General features: G+C 37.4%; 1 protein-coding gene and 1 long non-coding RNA gene across 8 annotated transcripts in view; one reads left to right on the top strand and one right to left on the bottom strand.

The window, feature by feature from the left end:
- HORMAD2 (HORMA domain containing 2) overlaps window positions 1-16686 on the bottom strand; it is an 89785-nt gene extending 73099 nt beyond the window's left edge. For 2 of the 7 annotated variants that reach the window (XM_084993705.1, XM_084993702.1), the window contains exons 1-4: window positions 16327-16686; window positions 9493-9580; window positions 3385-3526; window positions 129-192 (exon numbers count right to left, since the gene is read on the bottom strand). In XM_084993705.1, coding sequence (XP_084849831.1) covers window positions 129-192; window positions 3385-3526; window positions 9493-9546 — 260 coding nt within the window. In that variant the 5' untranslated portion in view covers window positions 9547-9580; window positions 16327-16686. Of the gene's footprint in view, window positions 1-128; window positions 193-3384; window positions 3527-9492; window positions 9581-16121 lie in introns of all 7 variants that reach the window. The other 5 variants (XM_084993707.1, XM_084993706.1, XR_014825923.1 and 2 more) reach the window with 4 other exon arrangements.
- LOC106505968 (uncharacterized) overlaps window positions 16561-24651 on the top strand; it is a 72465-nt gene continuing 64374 nt past the window's right edge. The window contains exon 1 of the long non-coding RNA XR_001300917.3: window positions 16561-16822. This is a non-coding gene — a long non-coding RNA (uncharacterized LOC106505968). The remainder of the gene's footprint in view (window positions 16823-24651) is intronic.

Below are 24651 nucleotides of genomic sequence, written 5' to 3'. Positions count from 1 at the left end.
AAAAGATGAAAAGAAAGGAAGAAGGCAATAATTTTAAGGAAATGATCTTACCAAATAAAGGCTTATGAGTAATTTCAGCCATGATAAAAATAATGTTGTTCAACTTCGGTGGAATTTCAATTACTTACCACTTGATAATATGCAGTGACCCAGGGCATTTTTTATCTTCTCGGAGGATTTTTAAACTGAGGTCTACAGAAATAGAAACAGTCTGCTGTACTAAAACTGTCCTTGCTAAATAAGAATATTTCCTTTAATGATTTTATTTACATAACTTACTTAGTTTCATAGCTTATAAAAAATTTCAAATCTCTAAATATCTAATTTAAAAACAAGTCCTATGTTGATAATTGGCTTAGTTCCCATTTTTATTATAGATTAGTAGTCTACCCTCTACAACACAGCACAACTGAGTTGGTTGCAAAATCAATTTGTCACTTCTTTGCTTCTGGTGAACTTTAAGTTATCATAAGGTAGTATTGAGACCATCTCCATTAACCAATTTAAAACATACACCTCAGGAGTTCCCGTCGTGGCTCAGTGGTTAATGAATCTGACTAGGAACCATGAGGTTGCGGGTTCGATCCCTGCCCTTACTTGGTGGGTTAATGATCTGGCATTGCTGTGAGCTGTGGTGTAAGTCGCAGATGTGGCTTGGATCCTGCGTTGCTGTGGCTCTGGCGCAGGCTGGCAGCTACAGCTCTGATTAGACCCCTAGCCCTGGGAACCTCCAAGTGCTGCAAGTGCAGCCCTAGAAAAGACTAAAAAAAATTAAAAAAATACATCTCAATCTCAAATCAGTTCTCTAGTGTTTCTTTCCCTCTCTCTCTCCCTCCCCCTCTCAATGAAAAAAAGGGATGAAAATGTTTCCATGGATTATTCTCAAACATTAATTTCCATCTGAAATTCAACTACCTTACTATAAGAATGAAGAATAGGAAAATCATATTAAAAGTTTTGGTTTAGGTCAGTCTAAAGTCAATTACTGATTCATATATGACTTTGTATAAGTTGTTTCATCTTTTCATATTGTTTTCCTATCTTAAAACTGATGTTGGAGTTCCCGTCATGGCTCAGGGGTTAATGAATCTGACTAGGAACATGAGGTTGAAGGTTCGATCCCTGGCCTCTCTCAGTGGGTTAAGGATCCGGTGCTGCCTTGAGCTGTGGTGTAGGTCGCAGACGTGGCTGGGATCTGTCATTGCTGTAGCTGTGGTGTAGGCTGGCGGCTACAGCTCTGATTAGACCCCTAGCCTGGGAACCTCCATATGCCGAGGGTGGCCCTAGAAAAGACAAAACAAACAAACAAACAAACAAACAAAAAACTGATGTTATCGCTATTGCTATTGAGGGATATGAAAATTATTCCATGTTGGTATATAACATTTAGAGATTGCCAAAAAGAGAGTGATATAGGGACGTATGCTACTTTAAGTACAAACACTGAGGAGATAGATAACTTCCATTAAAACTGTCACCAAAAAAAAAAGCTATAAAGAATATTACTCTCTATGCCTAGGTTAGTGATTGTCACACAATAAGCCCTTAATTAATTACCCTAAAAGTGTCTTTTTCCAATTCTAAATTCCAAACAAGAGGAGAAACTGCAACTATATGCTATATATAAACATTATCACTGTTACAGATTTATATCCTGTAGACTGAAGGAAGATATAATACAAATGAGGTTGTCACAGTTACAAATAATCATGCTCATGTTTATAGCACACATGCATTTCATTGATGATCATATAGAGAATCAAATGTTGTTTAAGAAAATTAAACTGGAATGAAGCCAAAGTTTATCACTAAACACAGATGTGAGAAATTTAAAGTTAGATTTTGAAAAACTGAAGAGTCCTAGGTACATTCTTTTTTTGGGGGGAGGTGTAAATATATTTTATAAAATATACTGAATATTATATTTAAAATATAATTTTATCATAATTTATGACCTACAACAATAGAAATCTTTTCAAGTTTATTCAACTTACAGCACACTCCAGAAATATATATTTTTAAAGTTTAATTATAATTCCATATTAAATGTAATGACACATACTCTTATGAATCTATAAATAATCCCCACATGTTTTACAACAGGTTGTAGTTTGAGTTACCAAAAACACTCATCTAATAAAAAGAAAACACGTAAAGCTACATGTTGGAATCAAAAGCTAAATAAGGAATCATGAAAGATATCTAAACTTCATATTTTTATTTAAATAGATTTAATCTTCTAAAATAAATGATATAAACATGTCTGAATTAAGTCAATGCCTATATTAAAATATAAGATGTATGGATTAATTACTGAGGACTTTAATTAATAAAATATATCACTATCTCCCTGGAAAGATCTATTTTTTTCCTCTCAGTCCTAGTAATTTAAAAAGCCATAATTTCAGCACAGAAGTGAACTAGTTAATTTTACCATTTTTAAGCCTGATTGTCTTATCTAGGTACATTCTTTTTATTATTTTATTTTATTTTATTTTATTTTATTTTATTTTATTTTTTGTCTTTTTGCCATTTCTTGGGCCCCTCCGGCGGCATATGGAGGTTCCCAGGTTAGGGGTCCAATCGGAGCTGCGGCTGCCAGCCTACGCCAGAGCCACAGCAACGTGGGTTCCGAGTCGCGTCTGCGACCTGCACCACAACTCACAGCAATGCCAGATCCTTAACCCACTGAGCAAGGGCAGGGATGGAACCCACAACGTCATGGTTCCTAGTCGGATTTGTTAACCAGTGCGCCACGACGGGAACTCCGGTACATTCTTTTTAATGCAAGAGAAGGAATGGAGACAGAAACAGCTTGTAATATAAGGAAATGAGATCATGAGTTAAGGGACACTAGAAATAAAAGGAAGAAAAGAGAGGAAATTGAGAAAAGAACAGAGTTGACTAAAGTAATAATTGTCTAATATCCATGCTAACCAACAAATGGGTTTGGCCTGGGTATGCATTTTTTCCAGCATATTTGTATGTTAACAGAAAGAATTAAACTTCATTAAAACTCCTCAGTGCCAGAATCTGCCTCAAAGAACAAATTCAACTGAGGCACAAAACAGTACAAATGTACAGCATCCAAACAGATTTGGATCTGGCTGCTACTTTTATAGGTATAGTTTAGAATTACTGGGCTTGTCTATACCAATTTCTTTTCTCCTCAGTCTCATTTGGTATCTAGCCAGGAATAAATGGTTCCTATAAGTAAAACCACTAAACATAGTAAAATTAAAATGGAAAATGAATTAGCAAATTGATCTTCAAGAACAGGCCCATGACTTGGAATTAGCACACTCTGAGAAATTAAAGATTTATTCCTGCCAAATAGAGAAAAAGGGCTACACCAGCCAAAGTAACCATTTAGTTAAACTTTACCATCCAAATGGCGTTCTCCATAAGAGCTCTCTGGAAATAGGCCCCTTAGATATGTTATACATGAGATAGAAGTAGCAAAAAGCTTCTTCACCATTATCAGTGACTCATGCTCATTAGTGATTTGCGATGGGAAAACTGTTTCCTGGGGGGGGAAATGAAAAGAATTAATATTCTTTAATATATTCAGCTCATCATGCCATTACCACAAACAAAATGGAAAGATTTTTCAAGACTTCAGATCTGATACCTTTATAGATAATCAAAAGGAAACAGGGCTTTGGATATTACGTTAAATTAAATCTTCACTGGCAAGGCAGAGCAGAAAGGCTCAGAAACAGTTATCCAAGCAATTCAAGACTAACATAATTTATTTCACAATGATCCATGGATTTGAGGCAAAACTGGGAGTTTTACTGTGATAATGTAATCTTCCCTTTTGCATACTCCTCAGAACCCACTGCAATCTGTCTTCCACCCCCCTCTATTCGATACTATTCTCTCCAAATACATCATTATCAGTGACCTCATCTCGATGCTCATACTATGTAACACCTGCAGTTTGACATTTTTGCCTACACTCTCTTCTCTCTCAGCTGCCATAACACTATTTTTTTTCACCTATTCCCTCTGTATCTATATCAACCTATTTTGTTTTTTCTAGTTTTTCTGCCCTTTAAATACTGGTCCCACCCCAGAATTCTGTCTTCAGTCTTTTCCCTTTTCATAGCTCTCTCTTCTTTGATAATTTCATCTAGTCTCACTGCTTCAGCTACAGCCTATACAGAGAAGGCGTCAAGTTCTTACTTTTGCTCTGAGCCCTACCTCCATCTGTCCATTTTCTGAACATCTGCACCTAGACCACTTTGTAGACCCCTCAAACTCAGTTTACCTCTGTCACTCTGACTGAAACCTGACCCCAAGTTTCATTCTCAGACAAATGAAGTAGCATCCACTCCAAAAATCCAAGCTAGAAGTAGAGTCACTATGGCTTCTTTCTCTCCTTTGTATTCCATATCCAATTACTAAATCCTATTAATTCTCTCTAGATGAGTTCTCAAATCTGTTTTCTCCTTTCCTGTCTCACTGCCACTGCCTCGGCTCAGATAATGGTCACTTCTCTCCTTTTTTACTACAGTAGCCTCTTATCTCCCTGTCAACAGTTCCTTTCATTCAATCTGTCCTTCATATTGCCATTATTATTAACTTTAAAGAATACAAATATTGTCATGACACTCTCAGTGTTCATACAGGATAGTATTCAATTCAAGTGGCAGTTGAGAACTGTCAAAATCTTCTCTTTCCTGCCTCATCTCACTTCCTCCACTCTGTCCCTACTTCTTATCCTCTGCTATGCACCTCTCTAGCCAGGTGGAACTACTATTCATCTACTATACTACTACCATGTATTTCCACACCTTTGTGCTTTGCTTAAACTAGGGTTCTGTAGAATACTAAGGTTCTGTAAGATGTCAGACTTTTTTCTACAAAAAGTATCAGTGCTAACAATAGTTTCCTTCTAAACTTTTTATATGTATGTGTTAACATGTATATGACATTAAATGATTTATATAGTTGGTCTTAATTGATTGGATAATCTGCCTTAAGAGATGGTGTGCCATATTAGAAATGCCATAAAAGAGTGATAGAAGCATGGATTTTACTTCAGTACATAAGAAGTGTCTACCAATTAATAGTCATCTCACATATAGAATATTTGCTGATTATTTGGTATCTTGAGTTAGCACTTCAATGTATGTTTGTCATATCAATGTTTATTATGTATATATATTAACATAAAATTTTGATAATTTTTGTTACAAGTAGACTATGACACTGTTTTTTACTGTATTCTTTAATCCAGGCACAAAATATGTCTCATGAACTCCAGCTGATATTGTGTCAATACATTATCATATTAAAGTATTTTCTGAATATTGATGATTTGGACTATATTAAACTTAAGAACTTGTGTTTATTCATGGACAATTAAGAGCAAAGAGGCAACCCAAGAGTGGGAAAAGATATTCTCAATATTCGACAAAGGACTCATATCAAGAATGTATAAAGAACTTCTAAAATCCACTAAGGAAAAAAAAACTCAAAAGAAAATGGGCAAAAGACTTGAACAAACATTTCACAAAAAAAAGATATCTGCATGACTAATAAACAAAAAGTGCTTAAGCTTCATCAGGGAAATGCACATTAAAATCACAGTGAGAGGAGTTCCCATCGTGGCTCAGCAGAAATGAATCTGACTAGCATCCATGATGACACAGGTTCGAACCCTGGCCTTACTCAGTGGGCTAAGGATCCAGCATTGCCGTGAGCTGTAGTGTAGGTCACAGACGTGGCTCAGATCTGGCGTTGTTGTGGCCATGGCGTAGGCCAGTGGCTACAGCTCCAATTTGGCCTGAGAAACTCCATATGCCGCAGATGCGGTCCTAAAAAGACCAAAAAAAAAAAAAAAAAAAAATCACAATGAGAGAACATTGCATACTCACCAAAATGACTAAAATTTTTAAATATCAGAAAATACCAGATATTGACAAGGATGTAGATCATTCAAAACTTTTAAACACTGGTTAAACACTGGAGCATAAGTGGGTAAAACCTCTTTGGGAAATTGCTTAGTGGTACCTAGTAAAGCTAAGTATACATGTATCTTATGATCCATATTCCTCTTATAGGTATACACGCAAAAGTTATGCATACATATATGCTCACAAAAAGAATGCTCATAACAACATTATTCATAACAGCCCCCAAACTGGAAACTACCCAAATGTCCATTAACAAGGAAATGGACAAGCAAATTGTGGTATATTCCCATAATGGAATACTATAGAGTAATGAGAATGAATGATCTGCAAGTAAACTTAACAATATAAGTGACTTTCACACATAAAGCTGAGCACAAGAAACCTGACTTTCACACATAAAGCTAAGCACAAGAAACCTACAATGAGTACTCTTGTAGGATTTTATTTATATAAAATACAAAAGCAGGTGAAACTAATTGATGTTATTAGAAGTCAGGATAGTAAATCTCTGATTATCTTATTCAAATTCAGGAGTCTTTTTACTCTACTACACAGTTTAAACTGTTGAAGTTTTAACAGTTATGTTACTTAGAGGCAGGTCTACTCACAAATATGCCTTTAGATGAAAAAGAACTCCCCCAAAGCTTTTCTATATCTAGATATCATTCTAGAATATCTTCTGGACGTTCTAGACATGATTTTGCTGTATAAACTTGCTTGATCTTTGGTACACTAGATGTGAAAACAAATTATCAGTTTATCCTCTTGTCAAAACTTAGTGGTTTAAAAGATACATAAAATTATTATTCTTGCATGTATGATAGGAACTTGGGGGACAAATTGATATGGATCTTAAAAGCCAGACTAAAGAATTTATGCTTCATTCTACAATCAGTGGAAAATTTGATCAGGAGAATGAGTAGAATAGTTGTCTTAGGATTATCAAGCTGTAGCGGAAGTAGGAAAGATTGAAGTTGGAAAAGAATTAAATAAGTAATGTGCATGTGTGTTCATGTGTGTGAAGTTTTACAGAAAATTGCCTTTTGTTCCTAAAGATCCTGAGAAATGAAGGCTCTTCAGAATAACTGACATGCATATTCAATAACTTACTGAAAACATGCCAAAATTTAGAGGTAATTCTTGAGTAATAACTATTTGTAAAATTAAATAATCTGAAAATATAAAGACATTTACCTTAAACTTAGAATCTAAGGAGTTCCTGTTATGGCTCAGCAGTAACAAGCCCAACTAATATATATGACATATATATGGGTTCCATCCTGGCCTTACTCAGTGGGTTGAGGATCCGGCATTGCTGTGAGCTGTGGTGTAGGTCACAGACACAGTTTGGATCCCATGTTGCTGTGGCTGTGGTGTAGGCCAGCAGCTGTAACTCCTATTCGACCCCTAGCCTGGGAACTTCCATATGCCGCAGGTTTGGACGTGAAAAGCAAAAAAAAAAAAAAAAGAAGAAGAAAATCAACAAACCAAAAAATCACACAAGCAAACATAGAATCTGAAAGGCCATTAGTAGTAATGAAGATCAATGGTTGGAAAAGACAGCATTCTGTTACTTCTCTATATTTCAGGGATTTTTTTCTCAGCTCAACCAATCTAATACTTTAAGTGTTTTTACCAATAACATTTTTTATAAATGTCTGATACATGAAAATATTATGGCTTGATAATAGAAAACATCATTATAAATTATTTTAATAAGATAGAGTGTTAATGACATAAGTGATGTTTGACAGCTTAGTTGTCAAGTTACGTGACCTATGGCTTCTCTGAGATTCAGTTTTACTTCTCTGAGATTCAGTTTTCTCCTTATTTCAAGGTTTAATTGAAATAATAATATAAAGCCCTTCGCACAGTGCCCAGCACATTTAAGTGCCAAATAAATGTTAACTTCTATAGTTATTATTGTTGCTGTTTTAAATATTAAACAACAAAAATCATACAATCACTTAAAATTTACTGAGACGAAGTAGCTCATGCAGATAAAGATCTGTTTATATCAAAAGGTCAATTTGATAATTTACAGTGAGAAAAATAACTGCCAAGCTGATTGCAATTCATATACCCAGCTCAGCATTTTCCCCCCAGGAAGGAAGCACACTTAAGAAATCAAATGAGATCAGAAGTCTGCTTGGTGAGTGTATTGAATTCAAGCCAGAAAGATGACTGCTTTCTCCTTCAACTTCAGTCTTTCTGCTACATCTTAATATTCCTAAAAGAATTATTTTATTCACTGTCCTGATCAAACCTATGGACTCTCCACTGACTATAGAATAAAGTATAAATTCCTTAGCTTGGCTTTTAAGATCCACTTCAATTTATGCCCAAATTTCCTACTCAATTTTATTTCCTACTTCTGTCCAACATGATGACACTCCACTCCAGTAAGGATAGGTTCTTCCTTATTCTCTGAAACATGCCATGCTCCTTTTTTATTCTGAGCCAAGGCATATGCTAGTTTTTCCTCATGGAATTCTTTTTTCTCCTCTATCCTAATCCTTTTCATTATTTAAGGTTGACCTTAAGTCCCATCTCCTTCATTAATACTATATAAACTATTTCCATCTATATAAAATCACTAAATTCCTATAATTTATATTGCTTTACTCTTTTCACATGTATTTAATGCATATACTGCTTTTGTATATTGACTTAACTCCTAAAAACTTGTTTCCCTAACTAGATTATAAACTTCTGGAAGATGAAGATTCCCCTTTTTTTGTAATCTTCTCAGAGAATAACACAGTATTCTATATTTATATTTCATAATATTGAGCACTCAGTGAATAAATGTATGATTCATTAATGAATGTCATGGAACAAGATAAACTTCCCCAGGTGAACTCAGCAAGGTTGCCTGGCCCTGGTATGCACCTCGCTGCTGGACCCCAGCATCCAAGTTTCTCTCAGTGCTCTTTCTTTAGTTTCTTATAATTACATCAGTGTGCATCAGAAGTTTCCTAATTGTAGCAGGAAGTGAATGTCTAACAAAGAACTGTTTTCTTTAAACATATTTTTGTTTCCGATTTCTTTTATTCTAGAAAGTCTAAATATATAAACATAAAACAAGGAGTTCCCATCGTGGCTCAGCAGTTAGTGAACCCGACTAGCATCCATGAGGACATAGGTTTGATCTCTGGCCTTGCTCAGTCGGTTAAGGATCCGGCATTACTGTGAGCTGTGGTGTAGGTCACAGACGCAGCTCAGATCTGGCATTGCTGTGGCTGTGGTGTAGGATCGGTTCAGCTCTGACTGGACCCCTAGCCTCAGAACCTCCATATGCCCCAAGTGTGGCCCTAAAAAACAAAACAAAACAAAACCATAAAACAAGCACCCAGTAAGTTACTTTGTAGGAATCTATTCTAATTTCCTGAACACCTTGAGTCCATTAGTCGGTTAATATGTAGACATACTCTGTCTACATTTAGAATACTAAGGGCCAATTAACTGATAAAACTGCTGTTTAAAAAAAAATACCAAAGATTAAAGTTGCGATTGTGAACTAACTCACTAAATAGTGATCAATTTTCTTTTAATTCTTAATAAATACCTTAGATGCCTTGTGAATTCTGACAGCATGAAAAAGCTGAGCAGTGGCCATCATAATAATGTATCAGGATTCTTCTAACAAGTCTAACCTATGGGAAAAAATTAATTAGAGACCTTGTCTAACATAAGCCTTATTGTGAATTGTGCAAAGAAGAACTACATAATTAGCATTTGACTGTATCTTTGGGAAATTAGTTTAATAAATATTTTAAATCTCTACTATCAATTTTCTCTAGTTTAAGATCTCTGGATTCATTTTTCTAACCACTCAATGAAAATTTAAATTGATTTGCTTGTTCACAAATACATTTGGAGGAAAAAAATAAGTTGTAAATCACCTGAAGACTCAACAATATATTTTACTCATTCTTATTATTCCCTCAGAGTGTAAGAGTGCTCTATATATCCAGCTCAGGCTCAAAATAGTCAATATTTCTTGAATAAACTTCATGTGTAATTGATTTTCAAAGTCAACTCAAAAGTTAAAGTTTATACTTCATATCCATTAGGATAGCTATTCAAAAAATGGAAAATAGCAAATGTCAGTGAAGATGTAGAAAAATCAGAATCCTTATACACTGCTGACAGGAATGTAAAATGGTGCAGCTGCTGTGGAAAACAGTATGGCAGTTCCTTAAAAATCTAAATAGATTTACCATATTATCCAGTAATTCCACCTCTGGGTATATATCCAAAAGAATTGAAAGGAGGGATTCAAACAGATACTTAACATGCAAATGTTCATAGTAGCAGTATTTACAGCAGCCCAAAGGTGGAAACAACCCAAATGTCTAATGACAGTTGAATGAAGTTTTAAAACATGGTATATACAATGGAATATCATTCAGCCTTAAAGAGGAATGAAATTCTGGTACATGTTGCAACATGGATAAACTTGAAAACATCATGCTAAGTGAAATAAACCAAGCACAAAAGGATAAATATTGCACAGTTCCACTTATATAAAGTAGAGATACCTAGAGTAGTCTAACTCACACAGAGGCAGAGAGAAGAATAGAGGTTACCAGGGGCTGGATGATGGAAGGAATGGAGAGTTCAATGGATGTATTCAGGATGATGAAAAATTTCTAGAAATGGATAGTAGTGATGGTTGCACAACACTATGAATGCACTTAGTGCCAATGAATTATACACTTATGTATGGCTGACATGGTGAATTTTATGTATATACATTATACCACAATAAAAAGTATTAACATTTAAAATGTATCTGGTTTTCACTTCTATAGCTTCACTAGCATAAAAAAGAAGCAAGTGTCCCTCTTTCTTTTCAAAGGACATAATTTATATTGGGATTTCTTTTCCAGGTTTTTATGGAGTTCTGACCAAAATACTTGTAAAATGATCCATTTAAAGAAATTCCATTCACCAAGAATAGCCTGTTTTTGTATACAGATTAATACAAGATTCTGGAAGATTTTGCAAATAAAAGAAGGCAGAATTATTTGAGGACACTGCCACGAGGTGGTGATAGAGATTATAAACAGATAAAACAATTTCTCTCAGCTCTTTTTCAGAGCAGCACTAGAGGACACTCTTTTACAAGATTTTATTTGAGACTGTACACCACCTAATGGTTCTTTGGTCCTTAAATATTCCAAGATATCTTTTGTTGACTTTAGACTAAAACCTTAATTTCTGGGTACAACCTTCAAAACTGACTCAACATACTGTCTCCTTCACAACTTCAAGAAATAAAATGAGAAAAATAAGTAACTACGAGTTCTGGCCCATTAAACCATGGTAAAACTACCCCCTACTGGGGTAGTTACTAGTCTTAGAGATAATAAATAAGGGAATAATGATTTTTTAAATAGCTTACTATTTAAAAACTGTTACATTTGAAATAAATGGGCAGTGGGGGCCTACTGTACAACATAGGGAACTGTGTATAACTGGGTCACTTTGCCGAACAACAGAAATTGAAGAAATATTGTTAAATCGACTATACTTTAATTTTTAAATATCTTTTAAAAATAAATAAATAGCTTTCTCTATTGGAGGTTTTTTTTTTTTTTGTATTTCTCTATGATCATATTCTGATGGCATTTCTAGAAAATCAAGCCCTGAAAATAGCATCAACCAATTAGAACACAATGTATTTACTGCATCCATATTTTGGGAATGTATGGATAATCTGGCTTAAATTGATATTATCACTGAAAATTCAGACATCCAGTGTACTTGCTTTTGAGAAGGCAGTCAAAACTGGCATTACTATTAGCATTTTAATAGTAATTACATCACTATTATCATCTGGTAAATACTTGAGCAATTAACATTTGTAAACTAAGTTAAATTTTACATACACATATATATGTATACAGAGAAAAATAACCAGCAGTGTAGTCTAGGAGAAAGGCTTTGGAGTTAAGGAACCTGGGTTCAAATTCTGATCAGCTACCTAGTTGCTTTGTGATTTGGTCAAATTACTTCATCTCTCTGGGCCTCAGGGTTTTTTTGTAAAATGAAAACAAATTCAACTTTTCAGGGCTTTTACAGTGTTCATCATGGCATATATTTATCTGGACAGGAAACACAGCACAGTGGTTAAGCACGTGATCTCCCAAGTTGCCTAGGATCAAATCTCAGTTTGCAATTTAATCACTGTATCATCTTATGCAGGTTGTATGCCTCAGTTTCCCCATCTGTAAAATAAGGACAGTATTGGTACCTACATCACAGGGATGAGTCACTATTTGTAAGGCACTTGGAACACTGCCTGACACACGTCACTATATGTAACAAAGCGTGTTTATTTTTTTAAAATCATCTATTAATATTTGAACTCCTGGTTTTCTTCCAGCCTCTCAGTTGTTCCTTCTCATTAACATCTTCAGACTTTTTTCCCCACCCATCTCTTTGCTTTTGGTGTTCTTCAGGGTTCTATCCTAGGAGGCTTTCTTTAACTTCTGAACCTACTCCTTGGATGAACTAATACATTCCTACTGCTTCAATTACATTTTTATTCTAATGACTCTCTTATATTTATACCTCCAACCTAGGTCTCTCTGGAGAGTTGAGATCTATGAGCCAGTTCCACTTTGATGTTCCCAATGTATCCAAATTCTTTTCCCCTAAAATCTATTTCTGTACCTTAGCTAACTGAACGACAACATCAAAGTCCTAGATGCTCAAGCCTAAAAATGACTCAACCCTGCTCCCTCCCTCATTCCCACATCCAGTCTCCTAAATATTTCTTAAATGTCCTCAATCGATGCACATCGTTGTCATCTCTGCTTTAGATCTGATAGGCCTTATCTTTGCCTGGACTTCAACAACCACCAGTCTGCCTATCACTGGTCTTACGCCTCTCCAGTCTATTCTTTGTATTGCAGTGAGAGTTTTCTTTTTCTTTTTAAAATATTTTAAAATTTGGCCATGCCCGAGGCATGTGGAAGTTCCTGGGCCAGGGATTGAACCCAAGCCACAGCAGTGACAATGCCACATCCTTAACCACCATGCCTTCAGGGAACTCTTTTTAATTTTCTTTTTAAATTACATACTTGATTATGTAACTTCCTGGACTGAAATACTTCAGTGGCTCCCACTGCCCAAAGGATGAAACCCAAACTCTTTACCATAGCCTCAAGATCTGGGTCATACCTTCTTAGCCACATCTCTAACCATTTTTCCTTTTATGCATCAGCTATTCTTATCTAATTACCCTATATTCTCTCTAGCTTTCAGGCGTTTGTGTTATTCCTTCTGCCTGAAACATCCTCCTCCTTTCCCAATTCCTATTCATCTCTTAGACATGGCACAGTATAAATTTCTCGAGGAATTATTCCCTGGTTCACCACCACCACCAAATCTTGATTATGTGCCCTTTGTAATATATCACTTTGCATTTATGTATCCACCCACCCTGCAGTGAGATAACATAAGTGCAAAGTTGTGTTTGCCTAGCTCATTATTTTTTAAGGTACAATTCAGTGGGTTTTAGTATATTCACAAAGTTTTGCAACCATCACTACTATCTAATTTCAGAAGATTGTCATTATCCCAAAAGAAACTCCAGTTAGAAACCACTCCCCATTTTCTCCTCCCCTGATTTCCTTGCAACCACTAATCTACTTTTCATTTCCATGGATTTGCCTATTTTAGACATTTCATATAAATGAAGTCATATATAAACTTTGTGTCTAGTTTAGCTCATTCTTGAATCCTCAGCACCATGAAAGTACTAAAACAAAGTAGGTGCTCAATATAGAGAAGTACTGTAGATACAAGAATGAATTAAGGGTCTAGAAAGGAATTATAGGATTTTAGAGGTAGGAAGAACTTCAAATGTTATTTAGTCCAAATATCTAATTTTCTAGATGAGAGGATCAAGGTTCAGAGAAGTCAATTAACTCACTCAAGGTCAATAAACTACTAGTGGCAGAACTGAAAATAAAAATCAAGGAATTCTGACTCACAATTTAGGAGTTTTTCTACAATGACTCCACACAATGAAATTCCCCCTTGCATTCATTCCATCTAAAATGATACACTACCAGCACCTTCCTAGTTGCTGGACTTGCTTATTTAACAACATGGTAGTGCCTCTTTTTAGTGTTCTAGAATGAACTGGCTTCAGGAAGGCAAAAAAGGATCTAAATAATTGTTTTAAATAGCCAGGCTCCTTTCAGCCTCTAACTATTCTGTTGCTACTGTTGTTTTCTCTTTGAGTAAGTGTTTTGTGGAAGTCTCCTATTCAAGCACAAACTGCTCAAATTTGAAAGCTCACAAGCTGACAGCCCCAGGAGGTATGACTCTACAGATCATGCACTTTCAGAAAATTGCTCTGATTTTTTTAATCACTTTGTTCCAACCCATTGTCTAAAAACCTAGAAGAGATTTCATAACTATGGGTTTTAAGAACAGAACGCTAACTTTCAAATGTCTTTCACTTATATATGTGCTTGCATATTGGATCTACAAACACCTGAAACTTGAAAGGGCATCAATACCATTCATACCATTTGTTCTTATGCTTGATGTGTCTACTCTGTGACAAAAAGTATGACCTTCTTGAGAAAGGGCAAAATTTCTGTGTTTTCTCAGATAAAGACTCACTTTGGGCTTACCACTCGACCTGCATTTCAGCTGCCCTATTTAAAATGGTGGCACAATTACTATTTTACCCTTTTATGTGTGAATCCAAGATTCAGACAAAGATTAACTAGCTGTTGTTTAATTCTGAAGGCCTAAGCCACCTTTGTGGGGGGGGGGGTGCATTCTGAGTGACACGCCAAAAAAAACAAAGTTTCATTACATTAGCCCAAAGACAATAATAGTTGATTTCCAAATGCTCTCCACCAATCTTTCCCAACCTTCCAAAACCATTTTTTAAAACAAGGAAATCCTTTTTCTATCAAATGAACAATATCCAATAGCTGGATTCTAAAATGCAGATCTATATGATATAAAGGATGGCTTTACTAAAGGAAGTACATGTCAACATAAATGGGCTTACTTCATAAAGTTGGGAGAAAAGACATCCTTTACAACTAATCCAATCCCTTCATTTTAAAGAAAAGGAAAGTCAGTTCAGTGGAGGAGGGATAGTCTTTTTAACAAATAGTGCTGGAACAACAGGACATCCATAGACCAAAAAAACCCCCAAATCATCAACCTAAATCTGATACTACTTACAAATATTAATTCAAAGGGCATCATAGATTTAAATATAAAGCTACAAAGAAGAGGAAAGTGAAGTCCAGCCAGGGGACTTGGTTTGCCAAAGATCACCTTCACAATTTGCTTCCATAAATTATTATTCGCCATTTTAACAAATCCCATTTGGTCCTGTTAATTCCCCCTACACCATGCTCACTCAGAGTAAATGGTTTCCACTATATTAACTGGGTATTTATTCATGTTCTTTTGGGTTTTTTTTAATAGTTTCTTCATGCTACTTCAATTATTTATTCTATTAATCATTTAGTGGGCAACTACAATGTGCCACTCTTCCTGTAGGCTTACAAAAGTGTAAAAAACTGTTCCCATCTCAAGAGATTTACGGCCCAGTGGGGGAGAAATTAGGTTATTGTCCTAATTAGATTAAAACTCCTCTATGGGCAAGAATCCTGCTTTTTCTTCGTTTTCACCAGCCAAGTACATGATGTACGGACATCGAGTCCAATGCTCTCTACAATTGAACACAGTTTGGTAATTGGCTAATCTTGAGTTTCAAGACACTCTCTTCCCCGCACTGTTTGGGGAACTAAAGTCCATGGAGATTAAATGGCAGATCCTGGATAAGGTGAAAGGGGAGCTGAGGTCATCCCATGGGGACGCATACCCCCCTCCTCTTACCTCTTGGTCTGCTCCAGCCATTGATTCTGGCAGAACAGCTTAATGGCTGGACAAAACCTGACCCAGAAGATAAACGCCCAAAGCTCCCCAATCAACTCGGTGTAATACACAGATGTCGGCCTGACAAACTGCTTGGCAGCCAGTTTCCACTGCTGCATCCTCACCAGGACTGATTCCTTCCTTTCCACCATTACCTCAATTGAAAAACTACCTAGGTTCTCACTACAGTTCGCTCCACCCCTCCCACCCACAACTTCTGGTAAAAGGGAAATTTTTCATTGTCAGGCGCGGTGGGGGAAATGTTACCTAGGGGCCCCCAGTTCTCCTTCCCCTCAGCCCCGGCCTTCCCGCTGCTCCTCAGAGTACTTTCGGCCTTGGCGAAATACTTTCAAATCAAACTTAAAGCCTCAAAAAGAAATAAAAAGGAAAAAAACAAAAACAAAAAACAGGAGAGCCAACAACGCTCAAGAACCCTTTTTCTCTGGATTCCTTGCGTCTGGACAGCCCTCACCTCAGCGGGTCGACGCTTTCATGTGAAGGGGGCACTCAACCGTCTTTTCCGGCCCAAACCCGCCTCCGGGCTTATGAATAATCAACGAGGCTTTTTTGGGCGGGGCGATGCGCTTCATGAATAATTCATTATTTCTCCAGCTTGCCTGGGCGGCCCGCCCCTCTCGGTCTCATGAATATGCAAAAAGAGGCGAGCTGTGGCTAACACAACCTGGGCCAGCCTGGCTCCCTCTCCGCCCCGCCTCCCTGACCCGCGGGGCGGGCGGTGGTTACCAGACCACCTGCCTTCGGGCGGCCGGCGCTGCGTCTCTGATGCCGCGTTTCCCGCCCTTCCGAGGGCTCGCCGGGCGCTTACGGGCCTGAGGGACCCGCGCCGAGCTCGAGTCACCGCACGCGGACCCTGACTGTGCTGTCGGCTCGGGACCGCCCTGCCGGGGCACCATTTACGTCGAGGACAACCTTCTGCGGGCCTTCGAAGGAGACGCCTGCCCGCTGAGGTGAGGCGACGGCGGGGAGGCCCTCGCGGGCCGGGAGGGGCCTGGGTTGCAACCTGCGGGCCGTGGGGTTAGTGCGGGGCAAGGCCCGCGGCTGAGGGTCCCAAAGAGGTCCGAGACCCGCGCCTAGCGGCGTGGGGGAGGGGAGGCTAGCGCCTGGAGGGAGCGGGTCCGCGGGGAAGGACCAGGTAGAGTCCAGAGGACACAGGTTTCACAACTAAGAACGTCTCCACTTCTTCCCTGTAGGGACCCAACTTTGCATGATTTTTAACATTCATTGGTAATTAGGCAAATGAAACACCTTACACCGCCCATAACCTAGTCCCTTTCTCAGAAGTAACTCCGGTGCGAAGTCGGGTGCGGGTCTCCTCAAGCCCTTTCCCACGGGTTCAGGGACACATTTAGTATCTTGTGGAGTTTTTCAACGGTTTGTGGAGTCCCTTGAATCTCTGCAATGGGATTTCTTGAGACAGTGGATGAAGCAGCGCACCACTTGAAGCCTGTTTTTACCTTGTTTCCATAGCAAAGGAAAAAGAGATTCTAGTTACTAAAAACTTGATTTTATAACATAATGACTAAAACGAAACCTTGGGTAGCAAATGCCTTTAGCGCAAATTTTCTCAATCTCAGCAGTAATACCTTCCCCCTTCTAGTCTTTACAATCCAAAATGTCTCCAGACGTTGTCAGATGTCCCCTGGGGAGCAAAATCGCCCTTCCTCAAGAACTGCAGTTGACCATTGAACAACTGGGGACAGGGGTCAGTGGTACTGACAGTCTGCACAGTTCAATATCTGCATGTAAATTTGCAGTCAGGGCCCTCCTTATCTGAGGTCGTTCATCTGAGATTTAACCAGCTGTGGCTCATGTAGAATTACTGTAGTATTTATTGAAAAAAATCTGTATGTAGGTGGACCCACGAAGTTCAAATCAATGTTGTTCATGTCAGCCATACTGCCTTAATTTCATACTTTCCAAAAGTAACAGCTTTTTAAACCAGCCATGTAGATGGTCGCTCTGCTCCAGCCCTTTCCAGCCTCAGCATTTACCTGCTTTCCACTGCTGGACCACTAGGCCCTCTGTGCTGGCGGTGCTCATTCTCATCTGCTTCCAGGTCTCAGCTGGGTCAGCTAACCACCACCTCTAAAGAGCCTACTCAATCTCTCTCATTATCACTCTTTCCTTCCTAGAACTTTTCCCAATCTGGATTTCATTTATTTGTTAACCTATTTTTCTTTCTTCACAATTTAGAATACAAGTAAGCTTCTTTAGAGGTCTGATCTATCCAGGACCATCCCAGGATCTCCAGTGCCCAGCACAGTACCTAGTACAGAATAATCACTCAATAAACTTGGTGGACTAAACCAATAAATTACCCTTTCTTTTTCCTGAGAACTTCTGTGGAGTTTCACCTTTCCTATCCACGTCCCCTTGTGGACTCCTTTGTGACCTTTGTTTAAAGCTTGAATGGATGAATGAGCACTTAAGAGCTGTGGGCGAAGCCTTCACTTTTCCCACTGACTTATTCACTCTTTGAGGACTGAAACTGTCTCTTATTATGTTCATTGAAGGCATTCAGATTGTTAAATGAACTGGTCAGTGACTTAAGGAACAAAATTAGGTAATTAAAAATTGGTCGTGCTCCAAGGGGCTTTAGAAATTATTAAAGAACTTTATAGATGAGAGTTTAGGTAATTTGCTCAAGGTCCCCAGGCTTGTTAAGAGACCAGGTCACAAGTACAACCCATGGTCTCACACCTCTTATTTCAAGGCTCTTTTCTTATCTCCAGCCAGTCTAGTTTCTGATTACTTTTCTGTGAACCTGACTTAAGGCTCAAACACAAAAATCCCAAGCCCAAATCTTGTTTCTTATCAGCCGGAAGCTTTTGAGCTTGTACTCTTCATCTTTTGATTAAATCCACCCTGGGGATAAGGGCCTAATAAATTTAAAAGTGCTACATGATATTCAAACAATTTTCCATCTTCTTTTATACCTTTCAGTGCTATGAGATTAGAAATTGTCCCTGTCAAAGCAAAGTATCTTGTTTGTTTTGGAAGGAAAAAAAATGTACCTTGCGGGAGAAAGTGATCATTGTTTAGAAATCTCCAGATAACCAATTGCTAAAGTTTTGCCAAATCCTGTATCCAGTAGTAAAATAACATGTGAAACAGATGAAAATAGTGTGTGCGTGGGGGGGCCTTATTTGAGACTTTCATTGCCTGAAATTGACCTTTCTCTCTTTAGACATCTATGTTTCCTTTTACTCTGTATACCTGAAACAATTATCACTCTTCAGTAGTTTAGTTAGACCCTTGCTTTTTGAGAACTAAAGATCATTCTTCCCTTCTCAGTTAAAGAAAATTCAGGGTTCTTTTTTTACTTTTCTTGACCATGTTATTATAGGCAGCATCTGGTTAATAGAGTCTTGTGGAGTCATGCTCTCAGCTTTTAGAATTTTGCAGTTTTTTTCTGAGGTATCTGACAGCACTCCACATCATAGGAAATAGAAATACCTTTTGTCTGAGTTATTGAAACTTTCCCCATGGAATTCAATTTAGCCCTGGAAATCTTCTCTAAAAGACAGTTTACTTGAAGGTTATCAAAATAGATATATTGCATATAAAATTTATTCCCAAGAAGACGTCTCTAAATCTTTCTCTCCAGCACACACAGTCATGATCCTGAATACAGAGAAAAGAGATTGGGGTGGAGGGAGTAACTCCTCTTAACATCATCATAACTTCTAGTCATCAGAAAGCTGATACCACCATACTTATTCATTCATCAAACATTTATTTTGCACCTACCATTTACAAAGCACTCTGCTTGGCATTGTGGGGACAGAGAGATAATGACTAGGTGTCTGACCTGTGGAAGTTTACAGTTTAGTAAGAGAGGGAGACCTGTAAACACATTACTCACAGAAAATAGTTTGCAAATATTAATGGAGGAATAAATGATATGATAGGATATAGAGAAGGAAGCTATTCATTCCGAATGGGGAAATCAAGGCAGCTTCACAAAGGAGGTGGCATTTTAGGAGGAGAATGTGTATATGTAATTTCATTTGCTCATTTTTTGTCAGTAATTTAGGCCACTTCAAATGAATAAAAGCAGACAGTCTGTCCACCACTTTAGACCTAGGAAAGAAAAGGAAATGTAAGTCCTTTCTTTCCACTCTGCAACAGCAAACTTTTGAAAGCTAAATGTTGCCTTTGCAATCCCAGGTGCCTTACTCATGGTTAAGAGTACCAGCTGCATTATTTTAAGCTCTCTTATTTCTGTGTTAGGTTGTTATTTTATCGTTATTTCCACTGAGGCATACGGTACCACGAGATTTTTTGTTGTTGTTGTTAGCGGTGTTTATGAATGTGACTCTGAAATCCTAGAATTTTAAGTATCACTGAGGAGAAAAGAGAGGCAAATAATTGAAGTTTTGAATCAAGCCTCTGTGTGTAAGTTGGATATACTGCCCTACTTATTTAAGGTCTTTTTTGGAGAGAAAGGCAATGACAAAGAATTGCCAACTTGGCTATAGCTTCTGAACTTGCTCCATTTTTTGGCTGCCAAAGAGAAGACAGTCAATATGAAATAAGCCTCACTATAAGGTCAAAACATGCTCCTGCTGCTTCTGCTCACACACTATCAACCTACAAAATATAATTCCATGTGTAGGTAACAGTTTATTATGGCATTCATGCCCACTTAAGAGTTGCCTATCAATTTCTGCATCCTTTGAATTGATCTTTCTGACTGGCAGAAGAATCTCCATGTGGGTCATGTGTTTCTGAGGAAAGCCTAGGGTTTCATGAATTGGAACAGGAAATGACAGGAGCTGTGAAAGGCTGCTGCCTACTTGAGTGCCTCTACTAAGAAATGATGTCAGGGAAGATACTGAATTCTCAGACATTGTAGAAATGTACTATGTGGCTATTTGGTTCTGTTTTTTGCTGACTGCAAAGTTTTTTTGACATGTAAAATGATGTTACTCCTCTTAATGTTTATTATTTAATAGAAAACGTTTTGAATGAAATAGATTTTAAACTGACTTTCTGTGATTGCTACTTGGTACATCTGTGCAGAGATCTGAGATGAGGTGATGTTCAAAATTTACCATTCTACTGACAGCCCATATTTTGAGGCCCTTTCTACACATTTTGATGCTTAGAAAATGACAGTTACCAAAAGTGGTCTAGAGCTCCTGTAATAACAGTCCGGTCTCAGCCCCATGAGGTCATTTTTTCCTGCCTTTAGTTTATACTAACCTGATGATAAATGTGTAAGTATACTAACAATCTCTGAGATGATCTCTAATAAAAGATTCAGAATATTTATGATCTTAGCATGAACTGAGTATAATAATACAAGACATCTGAGGTAGGCTTTTCTAACATCTCTCCTATTAAACAAAGAGCAGTTCCTTCCTACCAAGAGAAAGATAAACAACTGGAAAATTAGTAAGACAATTACACAAAAATTACCTACATAGCTTCAAAAAAGAAAGGGGGACAGAATTGCAGGAAGGCATCATTTACATCATTTGCTGTAACTTACACCTGGGAAAGATATACCAGAAAGCCAGATTTCTGTGAAAGTCATATTCTCAAGTGTTCCAGGGGCTTTGTTAAGCTCAGTCACATCAGTACATAGCACAGAAAGATGTACTGTAGTTAGAGGCATTGGGAGAATTCAAAGTATGACCTATCAATAACCTGTGGATATCCCCAGCTAACTTTTATTTATTAAAGAGTGACTAGATGTAGGATTTGCTCAATAAGCACATTGACTGAATGCATGTATGTTGTTAGAAGAGTCCAAAATATCCACATGATTAACTGGGCTATGTTCAAATTATGTGTAATAGATTCATCTTTGAAAAGATGCATTGAAAACTTCCTATTTCTGATGATCATTTTTCCATTTATCTAATTTGAAACTGTTTTATATGTTAACTTTTTATTCAAGTATAGTATACATACAGAAAACCATCCTCTTTTTTTTGAAGTATAGTTGATGTACAGTATTATATTAGTTTCAGGTGTACAACATAGTGATTCAAAATTTTAGATTTCACTCCATGAAGTTATTATAAAATATTGGCTGTATTCCCTATGCCGTACAGTATATCCTTGTAGCTTATTTATTTTGTACATAGTAGTTTGGACTTCTTAATCCCTTACCCCTGTCTTGCCCCTCCCTCCTTCCCTTTCACCACTGGTAACCACTAGTTCTCCATATACGTGAGTCTTATTCTGTCTTGTTATATTCATTCACTTATTTTTTAGATTACACATATATGTAATAATATATATTTGTCTTTCTCTATCTCCCAATGCCTCTATCTGACTTACCTCACTAAGCACAATACCCTTCAAGTCCATCCATGTTGTTACAGACAGCAAAATTTTATTTTATTTTTTTTACAGCCGAGCAGTCCTAGTTTTGTGTGTATGTGTGTATATCTGTATCACATTTTTTTTGTCCATATCTCTTAAAGGACATTTAGGTTGCTTCTATGTATTGGCTATTGTAAATAAGGCTGCTGTGAACTTTGGGGTGCATGTATATTTTTGGGTTAGTGTTTTCATTTTCTTCAGATATATATCCAGGAGTAGAAATACTGGATCACCTGGTAATTCTATTTTTAGTTTTCCAAGGAACCTCTATACTGTTTTTATAGTGTGTGCACCTATCTACATTCCTGCAAAGAGTGTACAGAGTTTCCCTTTTCTGCAGTGTTTCTTTACCAACATTTGTTATTTGTGGTCTTTTTTATAATAGCCTTTCGACAGGTGTGAGGTGATACCTCATTGTGGCTTTGATTTGCTTTCCTCTGATGATTAGGGATATTGAGCGTCTTTTCATATGCCTGTTGCTCATCTGTATGTCTTCTTTAGAAAAATACCTATTCAAGTCTTCTACCCATGTTTTAATCAGATTTTTTTTTAATTGAGTTGTCCGAGCTGTTTATATATTTTGGATATTATTGATCCAAAATTGATCATGTCATTTGCAAATATTTTCTCCTATTCAGTAGGTTGTTTTTTTGTTATCTTTGGTTTTCTTTGCTGTGTGAAAATTTTTAAGTTAAATTAAGTGCCATTTGTTTATTTTTGCTTTTATTTCCTTCCTTAGATCCAAAAAAATAGTGCTACAATTTATGTCAAAGAGCATTCTGCCTATGTTTGCCTCTAGGAGTTTTATGGTTTCAGGTCTTACGTTTAGGTCTTAATCCATTTTATTTTTCTGTATGGTATAAGAAAATGTTTTAATTTCATTCTTTTACATGTAATTGTCCAGTTTCCCCAGTACCATTTATTGAAGAGACTGTCTTCTCCCCAGTGTATATTCTTGGCTTTTTTTGTCATAAATTAATTGACCATAAGTGTGTGGGTTTATTTTTGAACTCTATTCTGTTCCATTGATCTATGTGTTTTTGTGTCAGTACCATATTGTTTTGATTATTGTAGCTTTGTAGTATAGTCTAAAGTCAGGAACTATGATAACTCCAGCTCCATTCTTCTTTCTCAAGATTGCTTTGGGGAGTTCCCGTCGTGGCACAGTGGTTAACGAATCCGACTAGGAACCATGAGGTTGCGGGTTCGATCCCTGCCCTTGCTCAGTGGGTTAACGATCTGGCGTTGCCGTGAGCTATGGTGTAGGTTGCAGACGCGGCTCGGATCCCACGTTGCTGTGGCTCTGGCGTAGGCCAGTGGCTACAGCTCCGATTCAACCCCTAGCCTGGGAACCTCCATATGCCGCGGGAGCGGCCCAAGAAAGAGCAACAACAACAACAAAAAGACAAAAGACAAAAAAAAAAAAAAAAAAAAGATTGCTTTGGCTGTTCAGGAACTTTGCATTTCCATACAAAATTTGGAATTATTTGTCCTAGTTTTATGAAAAATGCCATTGGTATTTTGATAGGGGTTGCATTGAATCTATAGATTGCCTTAGGTAGTATGGTTATTTTAGCAATATTAAAGTTCCCTAGAGGCCTAGCAGTTAAGGATTTGGTGTTATCACTGCTGTGGCTCGAGTTTGATCCCTAGCCAGGGAACTTCCACATGCTGTGGGTATGGCAAAAAAAAAAAAAAAACATATATATATATTCTTCCACTCTGTGAACATGTTATCTCTTTCCATCTCTTTGCTCTATGCCATCTTCAGTTTCTTTAATCAGTGTCTTATACTTTTTCAAGTACAGGTCTTTTACCTCCTTAGTTAGACTTAATCCCTAGGTATTTTATTCTTTTTAGTGCAATGGCAAATGATATTGTTTTCTTAATTTCTTTAGTAACTTTATTGCAATGACTAAAATATATCCAACTGTTACTACTGTTTTTTTGGGTTTTTTGGTTTTTTGCTTTTTAGGGCTGCACCTGTGGCATATGGAAGTTCCTGGGCTAGAGGTCTAGTTGGAGCTACAGCTGCTGGTCTACGCCACAGCCACAGCAATGCCAGATCAGAGCTGCATCTGCAACTTACACCACAGCTCATGGCAACACCAGATCCTTAACCCACTGAGTGAGGCCAGGGATCGAACCCACAACCTCGTGGTTCCTGGTCAGATTTGTTTCCGCTGCACCACAACGGGAACTTTGCAATAGATTTCTGTATGTTAATTTTCTATTCTGCAACTTTACCAAATTCATTGATGAGCCCTAGTAGTTTTTTGCTGGTGTCTTTAGGATTTTCTATGTATAGTATCATGTCATCTGCAAACAGTGACAGTTTTCTTTCCTTTCCCATTTGGATTCATTTTATTTCTTTTTCTTGTCTAATCTTATGGCTAGGACTTCCAATACTCTGTTGAATAAGGGGGGCATGTTGAAG

Source organism: Sus scrofa, chromosome 14 (assembly GCF_054392235.1).
Source record: "Sus scrofa isolate SSC_HxYL_T2T_F1_AM1 chromosome 14, Sscrofa_HxYL_maternal_Yorkshire_Landrace_v2.0, whole genome shotgun sequence".
NCBI lineage: Eukaryota > Metazoa > Chordata > Mammalia > Artiodactyla > Suidae > Sus > Sus scrofa.
Note: the sequence above shows the minus strand (reverse complement) of the source record. Positions and strands in the feature narration are given on the sequence as shown.